Source organism: Schistocerca gregaria, chromosome 1 (assembly GCF_023897955.1).
Source record: "Schistocerca gregaria isolate iqSchGreg1 chromosome 1, iqSchGreg1.2, whole genome shotgun sequence".
NCBI lineage: Eukaryota > Metazoa > Arthropoda > Insecta > Orthoptera > Acrididae > Schistocerca > Schistocerca gregaria.
In genome coordinates, this window is record NC_064920.1 from 520,368,763 (window position 1) to 520,395,953 (window position 27,191).

Below are 27,191 nucleotides of genomic sequence, written 5' to 3' on the forward strand. Positions count from 1 at the left end.
GGGGGGATCTGCTCCAACCGCGACGCAAAACACGAAGACCAGCCATAGACATCGCAGCGAGGCAATCCTGTGCGCGAATCCCATAGGGCTGCGTCGAACGTTGCCGGTTATAAAATAACTGTGCCAGAGGAGGCTGAGAAATGGCAGGGTATGCAGGGGTGTATGGTGTGGACAACGTTTTATACGCCTGGCGCACTGTAAATAGCCGTCGCCGCATAGGAAGTGGCGGTTCACCAGCCTCTGCACAGAGGCTTGGTATGGGGCTAGTTCGGAATGCCCCAGTGGCCAACCGAAGCCCTTCATGGTGCACAACGTCCAACATCTGCAAATAAGAAGGCCTCGCAGACCCATACACCGTGCACCCATAATCGAGCCGAGATCGCACAAACGCCCTGTAAAACTGGAGCAGACAAGTCCAGTCAGCTCCTCATGTACTGTGGCTAAGACATTTTAAAATACTTAAAGCCTTAAGCGACCGCCGTTTCAGGTCTTTAAGATGAGGTAACCACGTGAGTTTCGAGTCAAAAATGAGCCCCAGAAACCTCACCGTGTCTTTAAAAGTGAGAATAGTGTCCCTCATCCGCAACTCAGGAAAGGTTAAAATCGAACGAGAACGGTTTAAAAGAACACATACAGACTTTTCGGTGGAAAACTTAAAACCACTCTTCCGCGCCCATCAGCCAAACGTCTAATCGTAAGTTGCAACTGACGAGTTGTCATTGCAAGGCTTGAAGAAGAGCAAAACAAAGAGAAATCATCCACAAACAAAGAACACTGAACAGGACTTTTCACTATGGACGTAATGCTATTAATAGCGATGGCAAAGAGAGTCACACTTAAAACGCTACCCTGAGGGACACCGTTCTCCTGCTCAAAGCGATCAGACAGGGCGTCACCAATTCGGTATCTAAAATATCGTGGCGAGAGGAAAGACTGAATAAAAAGAGGAAGACAACCCCGAAAACCCCATTCGTGAAGTTGTTCCAGGATGAGACGCCTTCAAGTGGTATCGTAGGCCTTCTCAATGTCAAAAAATACACCTAGAAGGTGATGACGGCGTAGGAAAGCTTGTTGTATAGCCGCCTCCAGTAGGGCCAGGTTATCGAAGGTGGAACGAAACTTCCTGAACCCACACTGAAAGCGACTAAGGAGTTGCCGGGATTCTAACATCCAGACAAGGCGGCGGTTGACCATCCGCTCCAAGGTCTTCCCTATGCAACTAGTGAGGGCAACACTACGGTAGCTACTCGGGCTCGTGCGGTCTTTCCCAGGTTTTAAAAAAAGGGATTAAAACTGCCTCACGCCACGCGTCAGGAAAGTGACCCGACGTCCAAATTCCATTAAAAAGTGCGAGGAGGATTTCTTTGTTGCGCATTGTGAGGTGCCATAGCATACTGTAATGGATCCTGTCGTGACCAGGGGAGGTGTCACGAGCTCCAGAAAATGCAGAATCCACCTCCCACATAGAAAATGGGCAGTTGTAAACTTCATGAGATGTGGACTGGAAGTTCAGACTACATCTCTCAGCAACGGCCCTATGGAGTTGGAAATCTGGATCCTGACTGGTTGTTGCAGTAACTGTGGCAAAATACGCTAGTCTGGGCAATGTTTCGCGGATCCGTTTGGAGAGTGCCGTTATTCATTACAGCAGCTGTGGAACACCTCCCTCCTCTGCCAGAAATTCTCCTGATGGTCTCCCACACAATGGAACTTTTGGTGGAACGATTAATGGTGTTCAGGAACTGTTGCCATGACCTCTCCTTGCTCTCACGAATAATGCGGCGACACCTTGCCCTCGCCACCCGAAATACTGCAAGATTCTCAGCAGTCGGCCGAGACTTGAACCGACGCAGAGCCGCACGCCTGGTTCTGATGGCACAGCGGCAGTCGGCACTCCACCAAGGCACAGGTGGCCTCTTCCGGGGGCCCATGGACTGTGGAATGGATGCTGCAGCGGCGTGGTGGACCGTTTCGGTAATATGATCCACCCACACCTCAACAGTCGCACAGTGTTCGAATTGGGCCAACTGGCTATAAAGTGTCCAGTCAGCTCCACTGAGCACCCATCGTGGTGGTCTCCTTTCGGGGACCACGCCATCTGGCAGGTGAATCCAGATGGGGAAATGATCAGTGCCATGCAAGTCAGCGACCACTTCCCAGTGAGCACTGGCGGCAAGAGCTGGAGAGCAAAGCGAGAGATCAATGGCACAGAACGACCCAGTCGCTGCGCAGAAATGAGTACTCTGTCCTCCATTGAGCAAGTAGGCACAGGATGACAGGAGAAGCCTCTCAATTGCTCTACCCCTGGGGCAGGTAATTGCAGAGCCCCAAAGCACATTGTGGGCATTAAAATCACCACAAATAATCAATGGTTGGGGGTGCTGTGTAAGAAGGTCGGTGAGGGCCACTTCATCAAGTGCCTCATGTGGGGGCAAGTAAAGTGAACAGACAGTCAATGGATGACGTACTTGCACAGACACAGCGACAGCCTGTAAAGTCGTCATAAGCGAGAGAGGCTAGGAGTGGTAGTCCGTCCTGACGAAAATACCAACACCTTCTCTAGCTCTCTCTCCAAGCAGGTCGTCCTTTTTGTGGAGTGTATAGCCTCGCAGCTCAGGGGAGTATGAGGGATGGAAGTAAGTCTCCTGGAGACAGAGACACAATGGTCTACTCTGAGAGAGCAGACGAAGTTCCTCCACATGCGTCCTGAACCCTTGCAAGTTCCACCGAAGTATGGGAGCCATCTATGTTGGGGGTAGCACCTTCATCCTGTCTCTCAGACGGGGCGGGGAGACCGCAGTAGGTGGAGGGGCAGGTGTGGGGTGAGCTGATTGCCCCACACATAAGTCGTATTCCATCATCTCTGGTGAAGAGTCAGATAAAGCCTCACGTAAAACAACAGCCGTATAGTCAGACGGTTTACCACGGGATTTGACCCGGTGTTGCTGCGGTACAGGAGCTTTCTGTGGTTTGGTGGGCTTTGGAGGAGCAGATGTGGGAGTGGTAATTGGCGCACTGGGCTTGGGAACAGCCTCAGCTGTTGGAGGCGACAGGGGCTGGCCCAAGTTCGCCACTATACCCTTGTCTGCCGTTCGAGTAGGGGCTACCGGCTCCTAAACACTGCCTGTGTTGCAAGTGCACTGACAGCTGCAGGTGTTAGTGCCAACACTCACCACCTCGGTCTGCGTTGAGGCATCGACTTTTGGAGTAGGCTTCTGAACCAGGGAGGCGAAAGATGTAGCAAATGTGGGAGGTTGCATCGACTTATAGATCTTCTTGGCCTCACCATAGGGGATTCGCTTGGTTGTTTTGATTTCCTGGACTTTGCGTTCCTCTAAAAATATTCGGCAGCCCCTACTACAGACAGGGTGGTTCCCAGAGCAATTAATACATTTAGCTGGAGACGAGCAACCAACTCCTTCATGAGCAGCCTTACCACAGTTGCCACAAGTCGCTTCGCCTTTACATCCTAAGGTGGTATGCCCAAAACGCTGGCATTTAAAACAGCGCATTGGGGTCGGGAAATAAGGCCTCACACTAAGGCGAAGGAAGCCAGCTTTAACATGTTCGGGAAGTTTTGTGCTACTGAAGGTCAGAATAAAGGAGTCGGATTTGACAAGATTGCCATCAACCCTCTTCATGATGTGTTGGACATCAACGATACCTTCCGGAGCCCACTCACGTTGCAGTTCGTCCTTGGGAATGTCAACTAGATCCCGGCATGTCACAACACCTTTGCTGTAGTTCAAGGTGCTGTGCAGTTCAGTGTCTATGGCATACTCTCCAAGACATTTAGCAGATTTGAGGTTAGTTGCTTGCTGGGAAGTGGAAGTTTCCACTAGCAAGGTCCCATTACGTAAGCGCTTCACCGATTTCAAGGAGCCACAGATGCCCTCCAATCCCTTTTGTATATAGAAGGGCAAAACCTTCTCGAAACTATCCTCCTTCCGTTTCACAATGAGAAACACATTCTGAGCACCAGAATGCATCCTGTTACTAAAGACTTCACTTGTCAAAGATGTGCTGCAGTCAGGGGGACTGACTGCACGAGCCCTCTTCAGAGACTGGGTGTTAGAACCCTCCAGCGGCCCACCCTTTCCGCTGGGAGGAGGAAAAGAGGATTTCGAAGGATCCATCTCGGTCCCACGAGCAGCTAGGGAACTAGAAGTCCACCTAGACAGAGCCCCGCGTGCCTAGGTAAGCCTTATACAACTGAGGTGCGGCAGGTTCCCCAGAGGTTGCCCGCTAATGACTGTTCCACCTCAACAGCCATGCATCTCATCGGCGCGCAGCACACCTTGAGATTGAGGGGTTGTTTATAGAGGTTTATTCCATCCTCGCGATCCGGGCGGCCAAGCCAAGATCCCCACTCCCTGAGACACACAACATTCCACCGCCGCGCCGCACGGTGGTCGTTGAAGCATGCCCAGAGCTTACGGTGACAGGGGACTGGCGGCGCTTACCAGTCCCCAGCTCAGGAACCCCGGGGTCGCCAAGCACGTACCCAGCAAATGAATGCTGAGCCCCTATCTGTGATAAGGTTGTTTCATCAGAATCGACAGCATAACAACGCCAACAACAATAGTTCAGGTATACACGCTGATTTCAGAAGTAGTTGATGAGGAAATAGAGAAAGAATATGAGGATATTGAACGGGTAATTGAATATGTAAAAGGAGGTGACAGTCTAATACCCATGAGGGATTACAACGAGAATGTAGGGAAAAAATAGAGTTACGGGAAAATATGGACTCGGTAGCAGGAATGAATGAGGAAAAACACTAAGTCAGTTCTGTAATAAATTTCAATTAGAAGCAGCCAATACACCGTTCAAGAATCACAAGAGGAGATGGTATATTTGGAAAATGTCTGGAGACACGGCGAGATCCAAGCTGGATTAGTCCCGGGAACAGGTATATTCGGCTCACGATTTAGTAACGATGAAGAGTAGACTGAAGTTTAAGAGAATCGCCAGAAAGAGTTAATGTGGAAAAAGGTGAAATACTGAACTACTGAGGAATGATTATTTGCGTGTGAAGTTCTCTGTGGCTCTACATTCTACTTTAATGAATACCACAACAGGCAGTTCATTTCAAGACGCATGAACTTTTCCAGAAATGACAGTCACCGAAGTTGGGCAGTCAAGTACAAATGCAAGGAAAGTAACTGCGAAGAAACCATGCATAACAGAAGAAATTCTTTAACTCATCGATGAAAGAAGAAAGCAAAGAAACTTTGAAGCTTTAAAGATGGCTGCGTGGTCAGCGACGGTTTACAAAGTAAAATTAAAGCAATAACAGCCCTCGGTCTCAAAAATTAAGTTTTTTGACCTTGTTTCGGCACTACTATGAGTGCCTTCATCAGAAAGAAAACATTCCAACTGCCCTATAACATAAGAACAATAATTTATAAGTGTAAGTACTAATTGACAGTACAAGAAAGAAACATACTTACGTGTCGTGTATAAAATAAATATCAAGCAATAAAGCTTTAGTCACGAAATTTTAAAAATGAATACATGGAAGGCAAGCGACTGTGGGCTGGTCACATCTGTCAAGCCACAGGTAGCAACAGACTGAGGCGCCCGCGTTAGCAATTGCGGGAAGGTAAACATTACACCAAGAGTGCCATCTAGTAGTCGCAAATACAAATAGTCTAGTTAACATTCAAAATATAGACAGATGAATTTTATGATGAACACTTTGGAAGCAAATACATAGGAAGTGCAGAGGCTTCAAAGTTTACAGCTTATGTCCTGTTATAAAGTTACACTTCTGTGCAGAACAAAACTGCACAGCACAATTCACATGACAAGGGACACAGTAAATCTTCGCGGCACACCGCTAGGGAAAGCGTGACCTATACAACGCTTAGCAATGGAAATTGGAAATTGTTGGAGAAGACACACACGTTTCTTTACCTGAAAGAATTAAAAGTTAAAATGTGCATGAACATTTTAATGAAATGTGCTGAAACTTGGTAAAGAAATCTCCTGTAAACGCACACTGGCTGAACGTAAAGTCAGTGAAAGGATCTAGAAACAGATCCAAGTGAGTTTTATGCTGATCTGTAATACATAAAGTATGGGTTATTGAAGTTTAATTTTGTCAAATATTTTCTTCAAACTTTCGAAAATATACACAATTTTATGTCAGTGGCCTATTATTTCCAGTGCTGCATAATTATGTGCACTTAATCCTAAGTATAACTAGTGGCGATGGCAAGGGGGGGGGGGGGGGGGGGCTATGGGAGCTTAGCTCCCCGCACCCCCCATGGATTGGATAAAATTACTTCAAAAATCAGTGAATATAGTACTCTAACAGATTCAATCTTTTTTTATATATAATTATGTACCAATATAGGTTGCAATGTATTCCAAACACATTTTAACAAAAGAGTAAGAGCGGCAAATAGCCTACCTAAACCAATAAACATCATTTAACTTAAAATAGGCGTCTTATCATTTATTTTTTTACCCTGAACTCCAAAACAGTTACCAAAAACTATTTTAAGCAACACCAAATTTTACCACTTTGTCAGTAGATGATCCGAACTCCCCCCCCCCCCCAATTAGCTCCCCACCTCCCTTGACCGACTTCTAGAATCGCCCCCATGTATAACTGCTATTTTCAATTCAAAATTTCCAATTAGCTCCCCACCTCCCTTGACCGACTTCTAGAATCGCCCCCATGTATAACTGCTATTTTCAATTCAAAATTTCTAACGGTTAATTTTTTCCCGAACACTGAAAAGTGCAGCTACCGCGCCTCTGACAGCGCCGGGCCCGTAGCATGTGGTGCATGGATAAGCAGCCTCTGTATGAAACAAGTCTGTAAGAATATTGTCTAATACGATAAAGAGAATTACTTTTACGTTGATTAAACTCGTCGCAGTTGAGAGCCTATGGACAATCGAGGAGAGTTGAGCGGTAGTCGGACAGAGAGAGATTCTGTAGAGAGAGAGAGAGAGAGAGAGAGAGAGAGAGAGAGAGAGCTCGGCGCGAATTGGCGGGAAGCTGTACTGAAAAATGAGCGGGAGAAGTCAAATATTGCATTGTTGGCGCCTAACGATATGGGTGAACGTGATTGCTACAGTTTTATTTATACAGTGTAACAACTGTAATATGTAGTACCTGTATCATTGAATGTTAGTGCTCTCCATGAATACAGCGCGCAACAAACGTCAAACTGGCATGATATGTACTACGTGCTTGAACGTCCGAATAAAATCTGCGATCACTCGAGTTCTTAGAAAAAATCTAACAATTATGATTTTAGTTAAATATTCCAGCACATTTCAAAGCTAACGAACTGACGCTCTAGAAATGCTTTATTTCATATCCTTTGCTTCAATTAATCTGTGACTCGGCAATCAAATTTCTACAATAGCTTGCTAACTGTGCCATTATTTAAAGTGGTGCGCAGTGTTAGATTTTTTCTAACAGGAGAGTCTTTACGTAACAATTACTTCTCCTTCCGTGGCACACCGCCTTGCTTCGCTTTTAGTCTGTTTCTTGTACTTGTAACAATCGGCTGTGTTCGTTTGTTTTCTTCTGAAAGTGTTCAGCGTATGTTACGTCTCTTGCAAGAAAAGTAAGTATTCTTCTTGGGTTTTACGAATTGAATGAAGCAATTGTTTATACAAAGTACATGACATTCTCTGTCAGATATGAAAATATATAAAACGTTTCAGGGAAGAAGTCATGTCAGAGGAACAGATATTGATGTGGCTAGATGAACCACTAGACGAGGATATTTACATAGAGGGTCTGTCATCACATACTAACCCCATCAGATACTGCACCCTCTGAACATGAAGAGATCAATACTACAACAAATCAGCCAGACAGCGAATCTGATTCTTCAGCTACAGTTGTTTCTCAATTTACAGATCGTGAAACATTTCTTGGTAAGGATGGAATAAGAGAATGGAATAAGAGATGGAATAAGAGAATGGTTGAAGCAATATGCTCCTCCAGAAAAACTGCCCGTCAGAATATTGTAACGCAGCTTCCAGGTATGATGGGTGTTGCAAAAAATTCGAAAACAATTTTGGAATGCTGGAAATTATTTTTTCCAAATAGTGTAATTGGTCGCATTGTGAAATACACAAACCAAGAACTTGACAGTATGGCAGAATCTTATTCACGGAGTGTTCGAGACTGCCTACGGACAGATTTTGAAGAGGTATCTGCAGTCTTTAGTGTATTATATGTCGTAGGAGTGATAAAGGCGCAGCATCTCAATACTGATGGGCTATGGGCCACTGATGGGACTGCACCGGATTTCTTTATTACGTCGAAAGCAAACGTAGGTTCCACACACTACTCCAAGCTATACGTTTTGACGACTAATCTACGAGAGCTCAGAGAAAGGAAACAGAGATAATATGACACCTATTAGAGAAGTATTTGACAAATTTGTGGATGTTTGCAAGAAGCGCTATAGTGCCGGTGCATAGACAACGATAGACGAGATGTTACAACCATTCCGTGGACGTTGCAAATTCAGCAGTATATAGCAAACAAGCCTGCAACATATGGCATCAAGGTACATGCGGTCTGTGATGTCAAAACGTTTTATACGCTAAATATGGAAGTAATCCTATATGCAGGCAAACAGCCTACTGAGTCATATCAAGTACCCAATGATGCAGAGAATGTGGTGTTACCTTTTGATTCGACCGAATGACAAAACAGACAGAAACGTGACGATGGACGGTTATTTTACATCTATACAACTGGCTAACAAAATGTACGTCAATCATCGACTCAGTTGTAGGTACTTTACGGAAGAATAAAAGAGAAATTCCACCAGAGCTTCTGGAGGTAATGTGTAGGCAACTAAGCAGCAGAATATTCGCATTTGGAGAAAAACCAAGCAACAACTGCTTGATATGCTCATACGTCCCTAAAAAGAAACAGAAAAACAATGTGCTAATGTTATCCACCATGCACAGCGACGATGCTATATACGCTGACAGTGGCGAAGCGAACAAACCTGAAGTCATTACATTTTACAATCTCACAAAAAGAGTTGCAGATGTCGACCTTTGAAATGAGAATATTCTGTTTCAAGAATAAGCAATTGCTAGCCTCTTACACGGTTTTTCAGCTTGTTGAACATCGGAGCTATAAATGCTTCTAAAATAATATATAAGATGAACACAAACGACTTTATTCAACAGAGAAGATCCATCGCAGAATTTAGTATGATGCTTACAAAAGCCTGTATTATCAAAAGCCTGTTAATTCCGAGGATATCACTTCGCTTGACAGAGCAAATAAGAGGTGTTGTACACATTTGCAATATACCAACAGCTAAAGAAGAAAATGAATCAAGAGAAAAGACAGGATGCCACTACTGACCTAAAAGGAAAAACAGATTCACACAGCATCTCTGCCATCATTGTTCCAGCCATATCTGTAAATAACATACATCATCGAGTGTTCTTATTTGCCAGAAGTGTATGTCACAGGAAGCCATATCTGAATCTGACGAGTAAAAAGGAATGTGGTTAACCTTAATTCACCACTTGCTATAAATATTACGAACTGCTGCTCACACAGGTCTTGTAATTGTAATCAAAAAAGTTTGTGAAATCTTTGCATGCTGAAATATTTTAAGTTTAGCAAATTACATGTTCCATAGCATGTTAATACTAATTTCTAATGCTTTGGTAATAATAAAAAATGATTTATTGTATAAACGTGTCTTTGTCTCGCGTAAAGAGGTACAAGATCTCATTGTTAGAAAAAAATCTAACAAGGCAGTTATAGCGTGACAACAATATACGCGAGCGACCGCGGGTTTAGTTTGGCCTACGGGAACCGAGCGAGGATACACAATACCATGAATATCGAAAATCATCATCGTTTTGATTCTTGATTTTCTCATTAGAGTTTTTGTCGCTGTCGGTGAAGTCAGTCCCTTCCAATTCATGGATTGGCGCTTAGTTTCGGGTCATAAACGAAAAACCAAACTTCGTCACATATTATCATACTTTCCAAGAAATTAGGAGCAATTTCAGTGGTATTCAAAGTGTCAGTACAAACATTTTCACGAGCTTCTTTTGTTCGGTCGTGAGAATTTTCAGCACCAGTTTCACATATACTTCTCTCATATTAAATTGGTTGTGTAAAATTTGCCTTCTGCGTTCTTTGTCAGTTCCTACATTTTCAACAATCGGTCGAATACTCAACCAATGGTTAGATCGAATCAGATTACCCACTTTTTCGATATTTTCATCCGTTTTGGATGTTGGAGGGCGTGAGTCCTCATTGTCAACGTCTCCTCGGCCGTCTTGGAAACGCTTGAGTTAATCAGAAATTCGCGTAGGTGATAAACAGTTTTCAGCAAACACTTCTTTTGGTAAAAGATAAGTTTCAGTAGCAGTTTTTCCAAGTTTCATGTGAAACTTCATGACAATTCGTTGATCTATTACTACACCTGACATATTTCTGGAAAAGCAAAGTAACAGATCTTATACAAATGAAGGCCGTGGCCACAATGATTTGTCTACAGACAACAAAGCTGCCGCATTCGACCGAGAGGGCTTCACGCTTCACCACTATTGTTCATGTTTGGCTTATGCTTACTTACTCTGTGACATCAGCGGTCCTGTTATTTTATAGCCACACCTCGGACGCCAAGGACAGTTTCCACAAGAACGAAAGGGTTCTCGCTCGTGACGTAGTGATGGAACGTGGCAATGATTGAATGAGTGAGTGAACAACAAAGCCTCAGGGCAGACCCTCGTGGAGCTCACCCAGGACGGCGCTGCGGAACTGCGCCATGCCCCGGATGACGGGCCAGCGATGCTCGCACACCCAGCCGCCAGTGCACTGGCCGTGGGCGTCCCACGCCACGGTCCGTATCTCTCCTGAGGGGTCCGAAGGCGGACCCTCGTCTGAATCTGTGAAGTTGTAGCTGGACATCACACGGGGAATGCCATAGGGCCATGCCAGCATAAACCCAACTGCCATCTGCAATGAAACAGTGCGAAATGTAGCACTTATTCATAATCCAAACTGCTTTCTCCACTTCCTCTGGTAATTGTTTTCCTATGAGGGCAACTAGAGACTGAGACGTAATGTCACAGCTAAATTTGACATATGAGCGGCTGTAATTATTACAGGATGATAACGCATTTGTTGACTTGAGTAACAGCTACGTTCATGGCTGTTTTTCCGAATATAGGTTGAGACATACATTTAACAAACCACTGGAATATTACTGACACTGTTAGTGATACACAAAAAATGCTTCTTCATAAAATTAAAATAACAAATCAAATTGAAAAAACAGGCCAAGTAACAGTACAACTCGCTCTCTGAGGATTCTGTACAAATTTATGTACCGGTGTATACAGAGTGTTACAAAACGAGAGGTTGTACAGGTTGTCTTGAGGAACAAATTGAGGATAGAAACCCGTATCAAGGAAACATCATCCAACAACATCACACAGCCTCGAGGTTGTAGGCAACGGCGCCTACCACTAGGCCCTTTGGCAGCAAACGTGTCTTCGTACGTTGACAGACCATAGACACAATGTCATTTGTTATTCAGTGATCACGAGTGATTGCCACAATTGTCAGTGGAGAAGATGGAGCTGCACTATGTGATCCAAAGTATCCGGACACCTTGCTGAAAATGACTTACAAGTTCATGGCGCCCTCCATCAGTAATGCTGGAATTCAATATGGTGTTGGCCCAGCCTTAGCCTTGCAACTCTGGCAGGCATACGTTCAGTCAGATTCTGGAAGGCTTTTTAGAGAATGGCAGCCCATTCTTCAAGGAGCGCTGCACTGAGGAGAGTTATCGATGACAGTCGGTGAGACCTGGCATGAAGTCGGCGTTCCAAAACATCCCATAGGTGTACTATAGGATTCAGGTCAGGACTCTGTGCAGGCCAGTCCATCACAGGGATATTATTGTCGTGTAACACTCTGCTACAGGCCGTGCGTTATGAACAGGTGCTCGATCATGTTGAAAGATGCAGTCGCCATCCCCGAATTGCTCTCCAACAGCTCGCAACAAGAAGGTTCTTAAAATATCAATGTAGGCCTGTGCTGTGATAGTGCGACGCAAAACAAGGGCTGCAAGCCCCCTTCATGAAAAACACGACATCATAACACCACCACCTCCAAATTTTACTGTTGGCACTACACACGCTGGCAGATGATGTTCACCATGTATTCGCCATTCCTATACCCTGCCATTGGGTCGTCACATTGTGTACCGTGATATGTCACACCACACAAAGATTTTCCACTGTTCAATCGTCCAATGTTTATGCTCCATACATCAAGCGAGACATTGTTTGTTGTTTGACATTTACCGGCGTGATGTGTGGCTTATGAGCAGCTGCTCGACCATGAAATCCAAGTTTTCTCACTTCTCGCCTGTCATAGTACTTGCAGTGGATCCTGATGCAGTTTGAAATTCCTGTGTGATGGTCTGCATTGATGTCTGCCTAGTACACATTACGACCCTCTTCAAGTGTCGGCAGTCTCTGTCAGTTAACAGACGAGTTCAGCCTGTACATTTTTGTGCTGTACGTCTCCCTTCACATTTTCATTTCACTATCATATCGGAAACAGTGGACCTAGGGATGTTTAGGGGTGTGGGAATCTCGTGTACAGACGTATGACACAAGTGACACTCAGTCACCAACCACGTTCCAAGTCCGTGAGTTCCGCAGAGCGATCCATTCTGCTCTCTCACAATATCTAATGACTACTGAGGTCGTTAATATGAAGTACCTGGCAGTAAGTGGCAGCAAAATGCACTTAATATGAAAAACGTATGTTTTTGGGGGTGTCCGGATACTTTTGATCACATACTGTAGTTTGCAGGTCTTGCCTCCTATGAATGTGATGCTCTGTTACCTTGGTGGATGACAGTTTCGGACATAATTTTCATCTGCAGTTTATTTTTCTCCTTCATAAAGAAAAAAACTAGAGATTTTAGAGAGTTACAGGAAAAGAATAAACTGCAGATGGAAATCTGTGTCCGAAAATGTCATACACAGAGGCAACAGAGCTCAAGACACCCTCTACAGCCCTGAAGTTTGCCGGTATCATTCTGTAACACACTACAGATAGTCTGTCCATAGGATTTTATGTGTGAGTTTGTGAGTATTAAAATATGTGACATATATGGTCATATCTTTTGACTGCATTGACTTAGAAGTTTAAATTTTTTACACTGTCAAGGGACCGTTATTATTTGATATAAATTTCGATTTGATATCTCAACCCAGTTCTGAAACCAAGTGCTCTTGACAGACAGACAGACAGACAGATGGACAGCAAAGTGATCCTATGGGATTCTCTTTAATAATTGGTGTACAGAACCTCAAAAATGCATTAACCTCAAACATTTCCATCTATAAATTCAGCATCAAATGACCATTTGTTTCGCTTCACCTCCATGAGCTTCTGATTGAAGCATTTTTGAAGAATCTCCTTTACATTATGTCAATGTACAGACCAATGCCTTTTGCACACATCACATGACTGGCTATACAATTTTCCCCGCACCTTTTCCTCTGTATTTTTAATTTAGCTAAATGTCATTGAGGCTACTGTTGACAAACTGCACCTTGCAGCATCAGGTATGTCTGAAGATGATCTGCTTGGCACATCGAAACCAATAACTGTGACTTAAAGAAATAGTAATCCAGGCAGTGTTCATCCAGTTGTAGGTAACTGAGTTGAGTGCATGGAGTGGACTATTATGTTTGTGCTTAATGCTTTGTGTGTGTGTGTGTGTGTGTGTGTTTGAGAGAGAGAGAGAGAGAGAGAGATAATGATGTCAACACATAGTGCCAAAGCTAGTTGGGCGCCCTAACATCCATGGCCAATGAAGTGTCAGATACCCTCATCTATGAGACAATGTGAAGACAATTGTGTAAGGTCTGAAATTCAAAACTTTTTGGGTACCACCTCTTATCTTAGCAACCAAACGCTGAATATGAAAATTTGTTCCAGGATTTGATCCAGACAGGCTTTCATTTCAAAATTGCTTGTCAAAGACTGCAGCTGCCTCCCTTCCTTTAAAATAAAGAGCATAAATACGCAAACTAGTAGGGTATGGGCAACAGGAGGAATGAATGGATATCATTCCTGGAAAACAATTAGTTAAAAACGGCTTATCTTTGGAGTGCTAATGGATAATGAAATAATTGTAAATTGCCAGAACAGCTAAAGCCAGCATCTTATTAAGCATGTCATGCAGTCGTTCTTGGTGTGTCTCCATTGGTGCCACCACACTGACATTGCTGCTCACTCCATCCTTTCCACTCTATTTAAACCGTTGATAAAGTACAACTTTAACTGACTAGCTGCAGAAAAGCAGTATGCTGCTTATTTCTGATATATAGCTGATGGTTTCCTAGAGAGCACATGTGGACTTTAAGAATTACAGTACAAGTATTCTAAATGATTAATGGAAAATCTCATATAAAGATGTGAAACAAATACTAACAAAGAGATAGAGGGGCTGGCCAGTACTTACCTCAGCTCAGTACAGCTGATAGATACATAAAAACAACCGAAAATTTACGTTCCTAGCTTTCGGAATAAATGTTCCTTCATCAGGGAGGAGAGAGGGGAAAGAAAGGGAAGAAGGGAAAGTGGATTTAGTTACTCACAACCCAGGTTATGAAGCAACAGGGAAAGGAAAACAGGAAGGGTAGCAAGGATGGAGGCATGGTTGTCAGCGGGAAGCTTTGTATAACTGGATAAAAGCTACAGAAAAGTTATGGCTGAATCACCTCGACACTACATTGACCAGCAATACAAAATGAAATAGTTGGAAATTATAACTCATACATTCCAATGAGACATTACGTAGCAAACAAAAATTTCTCTGTTTTACAGAATTATGGCAGAATCAATCATGAGCATGGCTGGCCATGAGCAGGTAACTCTTTGTGTACATTGTGTCAACCTGAGAGCCTCAAAGTAGAACTTTTTCTGGTTTTATAGAGCCCACCAAACTCCAGGTCACAAATGCTGGAAATTACCATCAAACAGCTTCTTCAAAGACTCACATTAGGAACTGAGTTTCTGTGGCCCATTGTTTTGCTGGTGTAGGTACTTAAAAACCAGTCAAAGAGCTGTTACATACACTGCACTAATTATTATTTGGAGCTTGTACCACTGGAAGTTTCAAGAAATTATGATTCGCTGTGTAATGTCTTAGGGAAAATGTTTCAAATATAATTCGCAAATCCACAAAAAGGAAAAATGTGTACATAGATGTCCTACCCTCTGGCGTTGACGAGATTAAATTAGATCAGATTAGGTGTATTTTAACTCCAATGATTGACAGTGAGGAGATCATCCTGGATGTAGAACATGTCAGAAAAACAAGAATACACACTGAAAATTTATAGAGAATCACAAATGTGATATGTAGCATTCATAGATACCAAGTGAAATGGTTTGCAAGGATGTAGATAAAGCAGAAACACTTCTAATATATTTTTATTTAAAATATATTAAATAAGTTATCACAAAACATGTAAATGTTCAAGATGAACCTGAACCCAAAAATTCAACAGCTGTACCAATATGTCTGACCTGATGAACTGTAAGCAGAAAACCTTACTGTTTCATACAGTTATTGACCGGTTACTCAGATTATGACAGTTCCAGTATCATCAGCTTCCTCTGAGAGGTCATTCAGCACCTTGCAATGAACTAAAACTTGCCTTGGATCAACAGTGAGACATTAGACACGCACTTATTTACCTCTCCTACATCTTCATCAAGATGAACTGGGAAAATTAATCTGTTGAATGTCATCAAAGTCTCTCAAACAATGGAAAATCACGGATGGAATGTAACAATATTATGAAAAGGAAAGTTGCCACTCACCATATAGTGGAGATGCTGAGTTGCAGACAGGCACAACAAAAAGACTGTCACAATATAAGCTTTTGACCAACAAGGCCTTTGTTGAAAATAGACAACACACACACACACACACACACACACACACACACACACACACACACACACACACACACACACACACACGCAAATGCAACCCACACACACATGACTGCAGCCTCTGGCAGCTAAAGCCACACTGCAAGCAACAGCAGCAGTGCATGATGTGAGTGGCCACTGGGTGGTGGTTAGGAGTAGACTAAAGTGAGGAAGGGGAGCCATAGCAGGGTAGGGGGGACAGTGAAGGGCTGACGGGGAGTGTGCAAGGGCGAGGTGGAGAGAGGGTAGGGCAGCTAGGTGCTATTGGGAGGTTAGATGGAGGGCAGAGGAGAGGTGGGGGGAGTGGGGGAGGCAGTGGAAAAGGAAAGAAGTAAAAAGACTGAGTGTGTTTGTGGAATGAGGTCTGTGTAGTGCTGGAGTGGAAATGGGGAAGGGGATTGGCGGATGAGAAAAATGACTAACAAAGGTTGAGGCCAGGAAGGTTACAGGAATGTGGGATATATTGTAGGGAGAGTTCCCACCTGTGCAATTCAGAAAAGCTGGTGTTTGTGGGAAGGGTCCACACAGCATAGGGTGTGAAGCAGTCATTGAAATGATCGATGTCATGTTGGGCAGTGCGCTCAGCAACAAGGTAGTCCACTTGTTTATTGGCCACAGTTTGCTGGTGGCCATTCATGTGGACAGAGAGCTTGTTGGTTGTCACGCCCACATAGAATGCAGCACACTGGTTGCAGTGTAGCTTGTAGATTACATGGCTTGTTTCACAGGTAGCCTTGATAGAATCTGTTTTCCAAACGGTTGAAAGGAAAAATAGGTTTGGAAGTTGTATGTAAAATTTTTTTAGTCTAAAAAGAAACAAAATTAATGTCTTCTTCTTTTTCAAAGAAATTGCAGTTTTATTTGTCCCATTACGAAATGATGCACAACATTTCTAAAATATTGGTAATAATAATAACAGAATTTTTATCAATGGGTAGCTGATATTGTGGTTTGCAGTAAATCGGAACTAGCTAAATAACTGATCTCAGGGAAATAAAATAGAAAGAAACTTCCACATGGGAAAAATATATTAAAAACAAAGATTCCAAGACTTACCAAGCGGGAAAGCGCCGGTAGACAGACACAATGAATAAAACACACAAACACACACACAGAATTTCGAGCTTTGGCAACCAGCGGCTGCTTCGTCAGAAAAGAGGGAAGGAAAAGGAAAGATGAAAGGATGTGGGTTTTAAGGGAGAGGGTAAGGAGTCATTCCAATCCCGGTAGCGGAAAGACTTACCTTAGGGGGAAAAAAGGATAGGTATATACTCGCGCGCGCACACACACACACACACATACACACACACACACACACACACACACACACACACACACACATATCCATCCATGGGAAAAGTAGAACTAATGTCTTCACAACTATGTGCTGTCTTTTTTGAAATTAAAGTAATGATGGGTTCATATTTACAAGTTTTAATACTATGAACTGTTTGTCTTTATAGAACAACATAGCACTGACTGCCTAAAACATCTTCCCTAAATTTTGAACTTATTTTACATATTTGCTTTTCCATTTTGCTGGCTGATTTATCTCTAATTCATATTAGTTGAAATCAGTGAATAGGTCTCCTCGCTACTCTCCTGTCCTCTGTCTCCTTGAAAAATTCAGTAAATAGATCTGCTTGGTAACCCCCTCTCCCCACACACACGCACAAACAAAATCTGTGAAATCATTAGACATGTTTGTTTGTCCCCCCCTCCCCCTCCCCTAAGATAATAGTTTGTACCGGCAACCCACTGGAGACACTTAACAAATGACTATAATGACCATGTGGTGCACAAATGCATTGCAGTTCTAAATATATAAACTCAGGGGCAGCTTGTTACAGAACTTGTACAGATATGTGGGACATATATTTATGATGTTGAAACATTATGCTTAATAAAAATGGCAAATTTTCACCATTTACACAGCTTATGAGATGAAGGAAGAGGAACATAAAGCTCAATAATATACTGTATCTATTCTAATAAAGAAAAGTTCTGACTGTGTATAGTTGTCGTGACTTGTGGGTGAGGATGGTAGCGCCCCCTCCACCATGGCCACGCTGGTTGTCGTGGTTGTCAATAAACACAATAGCATCCTCACTGTCCAGTAATGACCATTTTGGACCTGAAGAAAGATGGTGACACTTTTAGTACCAATTGCACTGGAAATATTTTAAAACTGCAAAAGCAATACTTTTTTATTTGTGGTAGCCTATTTTAGAAGTTACATTATTAATCACAATGATCACATGCAAATTAGTTTGTCAGATTTGAACAGGATGAAAAAATACATCTTAATTAGACTAATTTATATTACTTTGGGTAGAATATTATCTGTGCTTTCTTGAATGAAGTTTTTTGAAGTCACTGCCATTCAGTTCTTTCTTTTTAGTTACTATTTGAATGACAAATGTCAGTAAGGTTTGCACCACTTCATTGTATGTTGTATAACATTCTCTGTTTCCTAACTTGTTGCATATAAACTCTAGTTAACAGGTGTCAAGTTATCATGATCATCTCTTTAATTGTGTGCTAATATATTTTTTTTTAAACAAACTTCAGGATTTCATTGTGACAAGAATTCTAATAGCTGTGGGTATGTGGCTCGAAACAAACAGCATCTGACATCTATGTCTAGTCATTCAGTTCTTACATATTCCAAATATGATGTCTGTGAAACCCAAATAAGTAATAGCTCTCACTCCATACAAGTTCATTAAATGTTGGATCCATGTTATCAACCGAAATTCATCATTAAGGTCCTTAAAAGCAGCTCTTGCTTGAAGGTGCAAAGACCAGTGGTAAAAAAAAATCAAAGGTGACATATTGAGTAATAATATTCACATACTGCACAGGATTATAGATTTCATGTGTAGTACTTACAGGACTCACAAGGAAATGGTCCATTATGACAGGTTGAAAACTATCCTGATATTTTTCACACAGATAGACTACACTGAAAGAAATACACTGTCTAAATTTTGAACTTCTAAGGCCCACTGCAAGTATTATAAAAAAATTAAAGTTACTCATTTTTGCCACATGAAGAATTGCCTGTAGCAGCAGTCTGTAACAGCCCATTCTACCTAGGGAAGAATCAGCAAATAAGCAGACCAGACAACACAAGAGGATGTAGCAGCACACAGGGCAGACTGCAAAAGTTCAAAAACTTGCATTTTTAGCACTCAGATAATCCCAAAAATGTTTGGCATTATTAATTTTTTGTATAACTTACAGCTCATAACAACAGCTAAACTGTTTCAGATGCAATTGTTACACAAGTGACTAAGAGAGGGAAAAAAAATCAAAGCAGTGTATGATGTTACATTACAGATGACATCCATCAACTGGGTCTTTCATTTGTTGACATTAAATGTTTTATAACAATTCCTGTAGCACAGTCCTTATGATAATTTTTAAATAATGTATATTTTTAACAATGAAATAGTTACCCATTTATTCCCTGCAGACGTCATAAAAATATGAAGTGTTACTGAATGACAAAAACAAACATTTTCCTTACACCTGATAAAAGAGAAATTAATGCATTCAGACACTTAACAGTAATTACTAGCTTTATCTAGACAGAGCTGGAATTGAGTACCCATCTCTGTGGTTGAGGTCGCTAATGTATGCTTGTGCAGTGGCACTTGACCTAAGGTTAAGCCAGTACAAATCCTGGTAGTGGATACAATTTTCACTGCCAGTGTTTGATAGGCAAGGGGGAGAGCATGTTGACGTAAAGTCTGTGCCAACATCCTTGTTTCAATACCAAACCTCTCCACAGTGTCTCATGAAGTGAGGACATGTGAGACTATTGATGGTTCTATTTGTGAGGAATAGGCTATGTACTGACATTGGGTTTCACTCTTTCCCTTCTCTCACCATCATACAACACAAACATTACACTGCATTCCACAGACACAATACATACATGTAGTATTACAAATATTGTAATGGAGCATGTTGCAAGCCAATAAATGAAAAGAACTTGAATGAAGTAAGAACTGGTTTTGGCCATTGTTCTGCATATTGGGCTGTGAACTGGGTATACTTGTTCCAATTTGTAAAATGTGATGATGCAGATTGACAATGCAGAAATGACTGGAGTTTAATAACACCATTCTGCTGATAAACCTGAAATGACATAGAGCTATAGGAAATTATATTGTCCGACAGTTATCTGAAAAACACTTTACACTATTGAAAATCTTGTTATCGAGAGGCTGAATCACACTGTTAGTTCCACACTGAATCTGAATTATATTAACAGGCTCCTCATCATCATCCTAAAGTTGTTGTTATATACAGTCCAAGAGTCCAACAAAAGCAATGAAATATTCTTAGCAAATGGTAAGAAGATGTTTCAGACATAACAATGAAAATTATTCTATCGCATTTTTCCAGATTTTGCGACATCAAGTACAAGATTTCTGCTAGTAAACAGTCCCTTTTTTAAACTTTTGGTCCTAATTTGCCCTGATGTTCCTGAAGACAGCAATAAAGTTGCAGAAATGTAACTTATCACTGGCATTGTTGTATAGTAATGTGTCATAGCATTCATCGGCTGCACAAGCAACTCTGTCTTTTTTTTTACTCAAAATGATAAATGTAGATTGCATGATACCTGACTGGCTTTATATACAGCTTGTAGGAGAGAAAAACAAGCCTTGTCTTCATGTCAGCTATGAACTTTCCTTTAGTATTGCCCTTTTACTGACATCTCTTCACGTTTACTTGAGATAAATTTTATAATTTTGCAACTTCCTTTTCCATAAAATTTTCTGAATCTATTTAATGAGGTCAAAGAAGCCAGGATATCCCATAATGTTCATCGCACTTGCAGTTCAGAACACCCAGTCTTGTAGATCTCCCTTAACAATGGTGCATTGATTTTCACAAGCAGTTCTAAATATTTAAATAATTTTTCTTTCATACTTTTGTAAGTTTCATTTGTTCATATTTCATGTAAATCTTTCTTCCATTTATACAATTCATGTTCAGATCCTACAAAATGAAACTGACTTTTGACACTCCTTAAGTTTATGCCTTTTCTCCTTCATGTTTTAGCAAAAAATTTAAAGCCTTGCCTTAGTCACTGAAAGCTACTACTGCACATATTTTCTCGGACTTTGAAAGTTCTCAATTTTTATCTGGACTTTTAAGTAGCTCAACAATCATCATTTGAACCACAATTCATGGAGTTGTCCATGTTATTTCCTGTTCCTTCCAGCGTTTCCACAATTTCTAATGAAATGTCAACCTCATTGGAATGAATATCCAAGAAAACTGATAAATGGTGCATATGTAGGTCTGCAGGAGAAGTAGGTGATCTCGAATGTGTGCCACTTGCTTCATATTTTACCTTTAAAACTTCAGTTAGATTCCACATTGCTGTGAAACTTTGGCACCTGCACAGGACAGATGCTATTAACAAGCATATGTGAAGAAATCACAGAGAATGATAATTCAGTTTTATCTATGGTATATTGTTAAAACATAGTGATATCACAAAGGCAACTACTAATCATTATGGATATTAAGTGAGTTGCAAATTGAGCTGAATAGTAACTGTGAACAGTTGTATCAGAGACACAATCAACAGAAACTGAAATTCATTTTACTAATTACGATCATGTTGCACCGTGTTATTCGCTTACTGATACGCTGTCAATTAAGGATATACGGATGCCATGTTGCACAAGTGCTGTCTGCTGCTGCTACGGCAGGGATTTACAATACGTCAGCTGCCTCAGCTGCCTCAAGGGCTAAGAATTTGGGAAATTTCGACATTGTTTAGAAAATACTTGTAGTGTATGTTAGCAGCTATAATTTTCACATTTCATTATGCTACCATGATATCATGATAGGAATAGTATTTACACAAGTGTTTTTGTGAGAAAGCTTTGAAGTGCCAAAGAATACAATTATTAGAGCCTGTAAAGAATTTACAGAACTGTTCCTGTCTGAAGGCTGAAAGTAATTACAACCAGGTGTGCATTAATGAAAACTTCCATATGTCCACTCTTTGTTGGAGTTAAGGGAATTATATTTACTTAACAGTTATCTGATGCAATCATGTTTTGTGTTAATTCTTATTTGTTTCTTACCAAATGTCTTGTACCACTTCAGTGCATTCTGTCTTCTAAATGTTTTGCTTATTTCTCCTCCGTACTTGAACTCTGTCACTCTTCCAAGGCTGATGTACTCTGTTTTCTTTACAGATTCCCAGCCTACAAATCATGTAACCAAATTAAAAATTTATCAGCTACTTATCTTTTAGATGTGGTTATAGTACAGAAAGAGATTCTATTAGTACATAGTTACTTTTAATGATGGCCGGTGTCATACAAATACATGGAATTACACAGTGATCATGACCTCTTCCCCCCTCCCCCCCCCCCCCCCCCCAAACCACCACAAGAGGTTATTGGAAACATTTATATACACCAGCTTTCAAATTTTGCAGATAATTTTTGGAGAATAAAGTAGCATTAAAACAACTAGCGTCAAAAATGCTAAGAAATTCTGTAACTTACAGAACACTTTTAATTTGCTTGTGTGATGACCTACTCAAAGGGATGAGTTTCCAGCCTGACCATTAACATTCCAACCAGGTAAAGGCACATTTCACAGGCTGTCATAGAAAGATGAGTAAGGGACGACAAAAAGGAAAAGACTCACCACAAGACAAAAGTAACAGAAAACCTTACTTACCAAATGTCTGCGAAAACAACTAAAAGAAGCAGCATTCCTCTTAGTCACCCAGTTATGTAGCCTTAGTTTGGAAGACTAGAGTCCACAATTGTAGGGCATAATGAGGTGCAGTGACATACTGCACACTTTGATTCTGGATTGTGTAAATTACACAAGCCAAGGATTTCTTTTTTTTTTTTTTTAAAAAAAAAAAGCTTTTTTTCTTTGATAGCTGATCTTTATAGATTGTTATGAGCTGAATCCAAATCTAGCCTTAGTGTTTTAGTATCACCCATAGTTTTTGAGCAATATTCTTTTTACTATGTAGCATAAAAATCCTATGCTATACGGTAAACAGGGAAATTAATGAAATGCTTCGTTGCAACATAAGCATGGTTTGTATTTACAGCAAGCTACTTAGAACAATGATAAGTGTTAATAGAGGTTTCACTTGTCAGCAAGCTACTTAGAACAATGATAAGTGTTAATAGAGGTTTCACTTGTCAGCTGGAATTGGTTTGTATTTTCTTCCTCTTTTTTTTCTTTGAAGCTTCTTGTGCAGCTTTTTCTATGATTAGTCACTTGCTGAACTTCTCGGTGAAGTGACCAATGGTAGCCCCCATCATGTTAGTTTTCCAGCAACCTTGGTAGCGTTTTTCCATCACTTTGATGTCCTCGTGAAAATGCTCTCCTTGCTCCTCACTAACATCTCCCATATTGTCCGGGAAGTAATCAAGGTGACTGTTCAAAAAGTGAACTTTCAGGCTCATTAAACGTCCTGAAGTTTTAAACTTCTTTAGCATTGTAGCTATAATAGAAAAATATTCTGGGTCTTTTTCACATCCTAAGAACTTTGTAACAACTTGCTTGAATGATACCCATGCTTATTTCTCATTTAAGGTCATTTTGGATGCAAAGTTAACATCAAATATCAATTTTCTAAAGTCAGGTCTGACAGAGACGCCTTCTTTTAGTTTAGCTTCTGAAACATGTGGAAACTTTTGGTAGATGTCCATCTTCAGGCAAAGACTTTACAAACTGTTTCATTAGGCCTTACTTTATATGTACAAGTGGTAGGAGCATGTTTTTTAGATCTACAAGGTTCTTGTGTAGAAAGTTCTTCTCGCCAGGTTTTAAAGACTCCCTTACAGGCCAGTTCTTTCTGCGCAAGTGTTGATCCCTAGCCCTACTGTCACATGGAAATTTGGTAAAGCCACCTTGCTGACCAAGGAGCATACATGTTACTTTTAGATCACCTCATAGCTTTCTTTCCTATGCGCAGAATGTCCAACAGGTTTAGGTGCATACATGTTACCATTGTGTAATAAAATACCCTTTAAACTAGTTTTGGATGAATCAGTAAACAGCCTCTGGTCTTCCTTTCTGTATTCGACACCAAACTCTTTCACCAGATTGGGAATGTCTGAGCAGTACACTAAATCACTGTCTTGTTGATAAAACTTGGAAAATTGCTGCTCTTTCTTTCTATACATGTATATGCTGGTTCCAACTGCCAATAAATTCTTTTCTTTTTATCTAGAGCCAACCAATTCAGCTTTTTCTTTCGTTAAGCCCAGATCCCTAACCAAATTGTTAAGCTCAGTCTGAGTAAACCATTTGGACTGTAGACTTTCTGTATTACAATGGAATTCCTCATCATCTGGTTCATGTAAATCAGATTGTACATCAGAAAATACTTCTATTCGAATAGAATTTAAATCATCTGGTGGTTCATGAACTGGAAAATCTATACCATGCCATACTGGTCAGATGGTGGACAGAAGGTTAGGGGAGCTTATTACCTTCTTGTTTTTCGAATGATGACCAGTAATAACACTGCAAAAGTAGCGATCATCAGAAGGATTTCTTGGCTCCCTCCATTTCATAGGAACAGCAAATCTAAAAGCTTTTTTTCTCCTTTTTGGACCATTTTGTCAGACCTTCAACACACACATAACATACCTTATGCGGCACCCAAGATTTATCCTGATCATCAAGTTTGGATCCAAAGTATGATAAATAAACCTTTTGCACAAAGTCTGTAATGTTTCTTTGGTGTTTTTAATCACAAATTCATCACAGATATAACAAAAATTGTCAGGAGAGTTTTTACAACCATGATTAGACATTGTACTGAGCACATGTACAGGAAACATGAAGGTGAGGTTAGATTGACAGTAAAGAAAACACCATCTGTTAACACAAAAATAAAATTGAACTTTTTTTGACAGAAAAGTTTTTCAGCAGTGCTACCAATGTCATCTACATTCCTTACAACTCCTTTTTAAATTATTTTAACAATATAAAAGCTGTTAAATTCTTTAAAATTGCTTAATTTAATAAATTTATCTATAAAATGTGAAGAAATGGTGGGTGATACAGTTTCTTAAGAATCATATTTGGATTTCCAAACCAACAAGCATAAGAATAAGGTATTTTCAGCAAAAAGTTTTTCCATTTTGGTCTGTATTAGTATTCTTGTAAAGTTATGACAAACCATTTCACTGAGCATTAACATAAGCAAGCTACTGTAATTATATTAGAACATTTTATATGTTATTGTTATTAAATCCTAGTTAATATGGTAAATGAAAAGTGGGAGTGACAGTAAATTATATTTGGGAGAAAGGTGACAAGTAAATAAGTTTTTTGGTTGTTATTGTGAATGTACGAAGCATGTATAAACTGACATAATTCACTTGTTGGAAGCTTTATAAAATTGATGTACCACTAAATCAAAAGAGCACACAACAATCAAAGCATACAGGCATGTGGAATACTCACAGAGATCTTATAGAACAAGGGAAGGGAAGTTTCTGTAATGGTACTGTAGATAAGGCATTGGAGCCTAGATCTTTTGTCAGAATGTTCATATGACTTTTGTCTAATAAAAATGAAACAGTTCTTGGTTTCAGTCTCAAAAGCTTTAAAGAACTATGGTATGCTAAGTCAATAACATTTTTTAACTGTTTTCCTTTTTTATTGATTTATGACATATGCTGTTTTTCATTTCACTTGAGTATCATTGGAAATACATTTCCTGACCTTCCTGCTGAAGAATTGTTTATTAGCTTTTTCTGTCAATAAACGATGAGAGTTAAAAATTTCTCATCCAGTCCACATGAAGGCAGTTGAAAAACATGTATTAATGAAAAAAAGTGACATATTTGTAGTAGAGAGGAACAACAAAAGTTCAAGAAATTTTAACGTTCCTGTTTCTTGGGGTAAAGTGAGAAATAAGCATAAAAATTTCATCCTTAGAGAATATAGTTATCAGAATTGAGTGTAGTGCACAGTCTATGCTCATAAACAGAACTGAGAGTAGCAGTAAGACTTGTATCATTTCTTAGATCTTTTGTGATAACACTAAACATAACATCAATATAACTAAGATATAGACTTCATTTTGAAAGTTTATATAATTGCATCTTAATCTGAGAAGCAAACTGAATAAGGACAGAAGAAAAAAAAATGTTGAGTGATATCGAAGGAAGAAAATTTCACTGAAAAATATTCCTCATGCAATGTAGTGAGGAATAGCTGTAGTGGTAGTAATAGTAGTAGTAGTAGTAGTAGTAGTAGTAGTAGTAGTAGCTTTACTCATCTGTAGATCTCTCTTTACAAGGATATAGGACATGTTAAAGTATTTACAAGTTTAGACTAATTTAAAATAAGCTAATTCGTACACATATAATTTACAGACTTCTTGTTAGAGACAACCATTAGATTTATTCTTTTTTTTTACAAATAACTTATTAAATAATGTAATGCCACACTGTTCACTTATATCTCACTATCACTCACTGCACACACTATACACACATTGTTTCATAACACTTCACTCACTACACACACACACACACACACACACACACACACACACACACACACACACACACACACACGTACACTCACACAATGGTTATCTGTGGACCATGTTCTGTACTGGAACTTCCCATTTGCTATCCTGAAAAACAAAAACTGAGTGAGCATCCCTCTATAATGAGTGAGATATTGAGCTCAGAAAGAGGAAGAGGTGTTAGTATTTTGCCATGCATAGCTTTGGTGGTACGTTTTTCTAGAAAAAGAAAAAAAAAAGATGGAAAAAAACATAGTGTGAAGGTGTTATGTGGAATGTTGGATGTTTCATAATCATTATTATTATTTATTTGTATAACATCTTTTTTGCCAAACCCCTACTCTGTTTTGTCTAAGTAATCCTTCAATGTAAAAATGCATTGCATAACAGGTGCATATTAGCTGCCTTTTTAAATAAGTATATTTTTGAAATTTCTTTAATCTCTTTTGCTAATTTATTGTACAGTTTTATTCGTTGGTAGGAAATGCTGTTTTGAATTTTATGTTTATTTTTTCGTGGTAAATGTAAGCTGAATCTAGCTCTTTTTCCACAGTCATGGACAGAGCTGGACTGGTAAATGTATTCACATAGACCAGTTAAAATCCCCAGTGTTTTCAACAAATCTTTA

At 40.3% G+C, this 27,191-nt stretch overlaps 1 protein-coding gene across 2 annotated transcripts in view; it reads right to left on the minus strand.

Moving 5' to 3' along the window:
* LOC126354687 (trehalase-like) overlaps positions 1-27,191 on the minus strand; it is a 256,451-nt gene that overhangs the window by 18,102 nt on the left and 211,158 nt on the right. Inside the window, exons 9-11 of one of the 2 annotated variants that reach the window (XM_050004495.1) lie at positions 22,119-22,241; positions 18,009-18,133; positions 10,767-10,983 (exon numbers count right to left, since the gene is read on the minus strand). In XM_050004495.1, coding sequence (XP_049860452.1) covers positions 10,767-10,983; positions 18,009-18,133; positions 22,119-22,241 — 465 coding nt within the window. The remainder of the gene's footprint in view (positions 1-10,766; positions 10,984-18,008; positions 18,134-22,118; positions 22,242-27,191) is intronic. The other variant, XM_050004503.1, reaches the window with a different exon arrangement.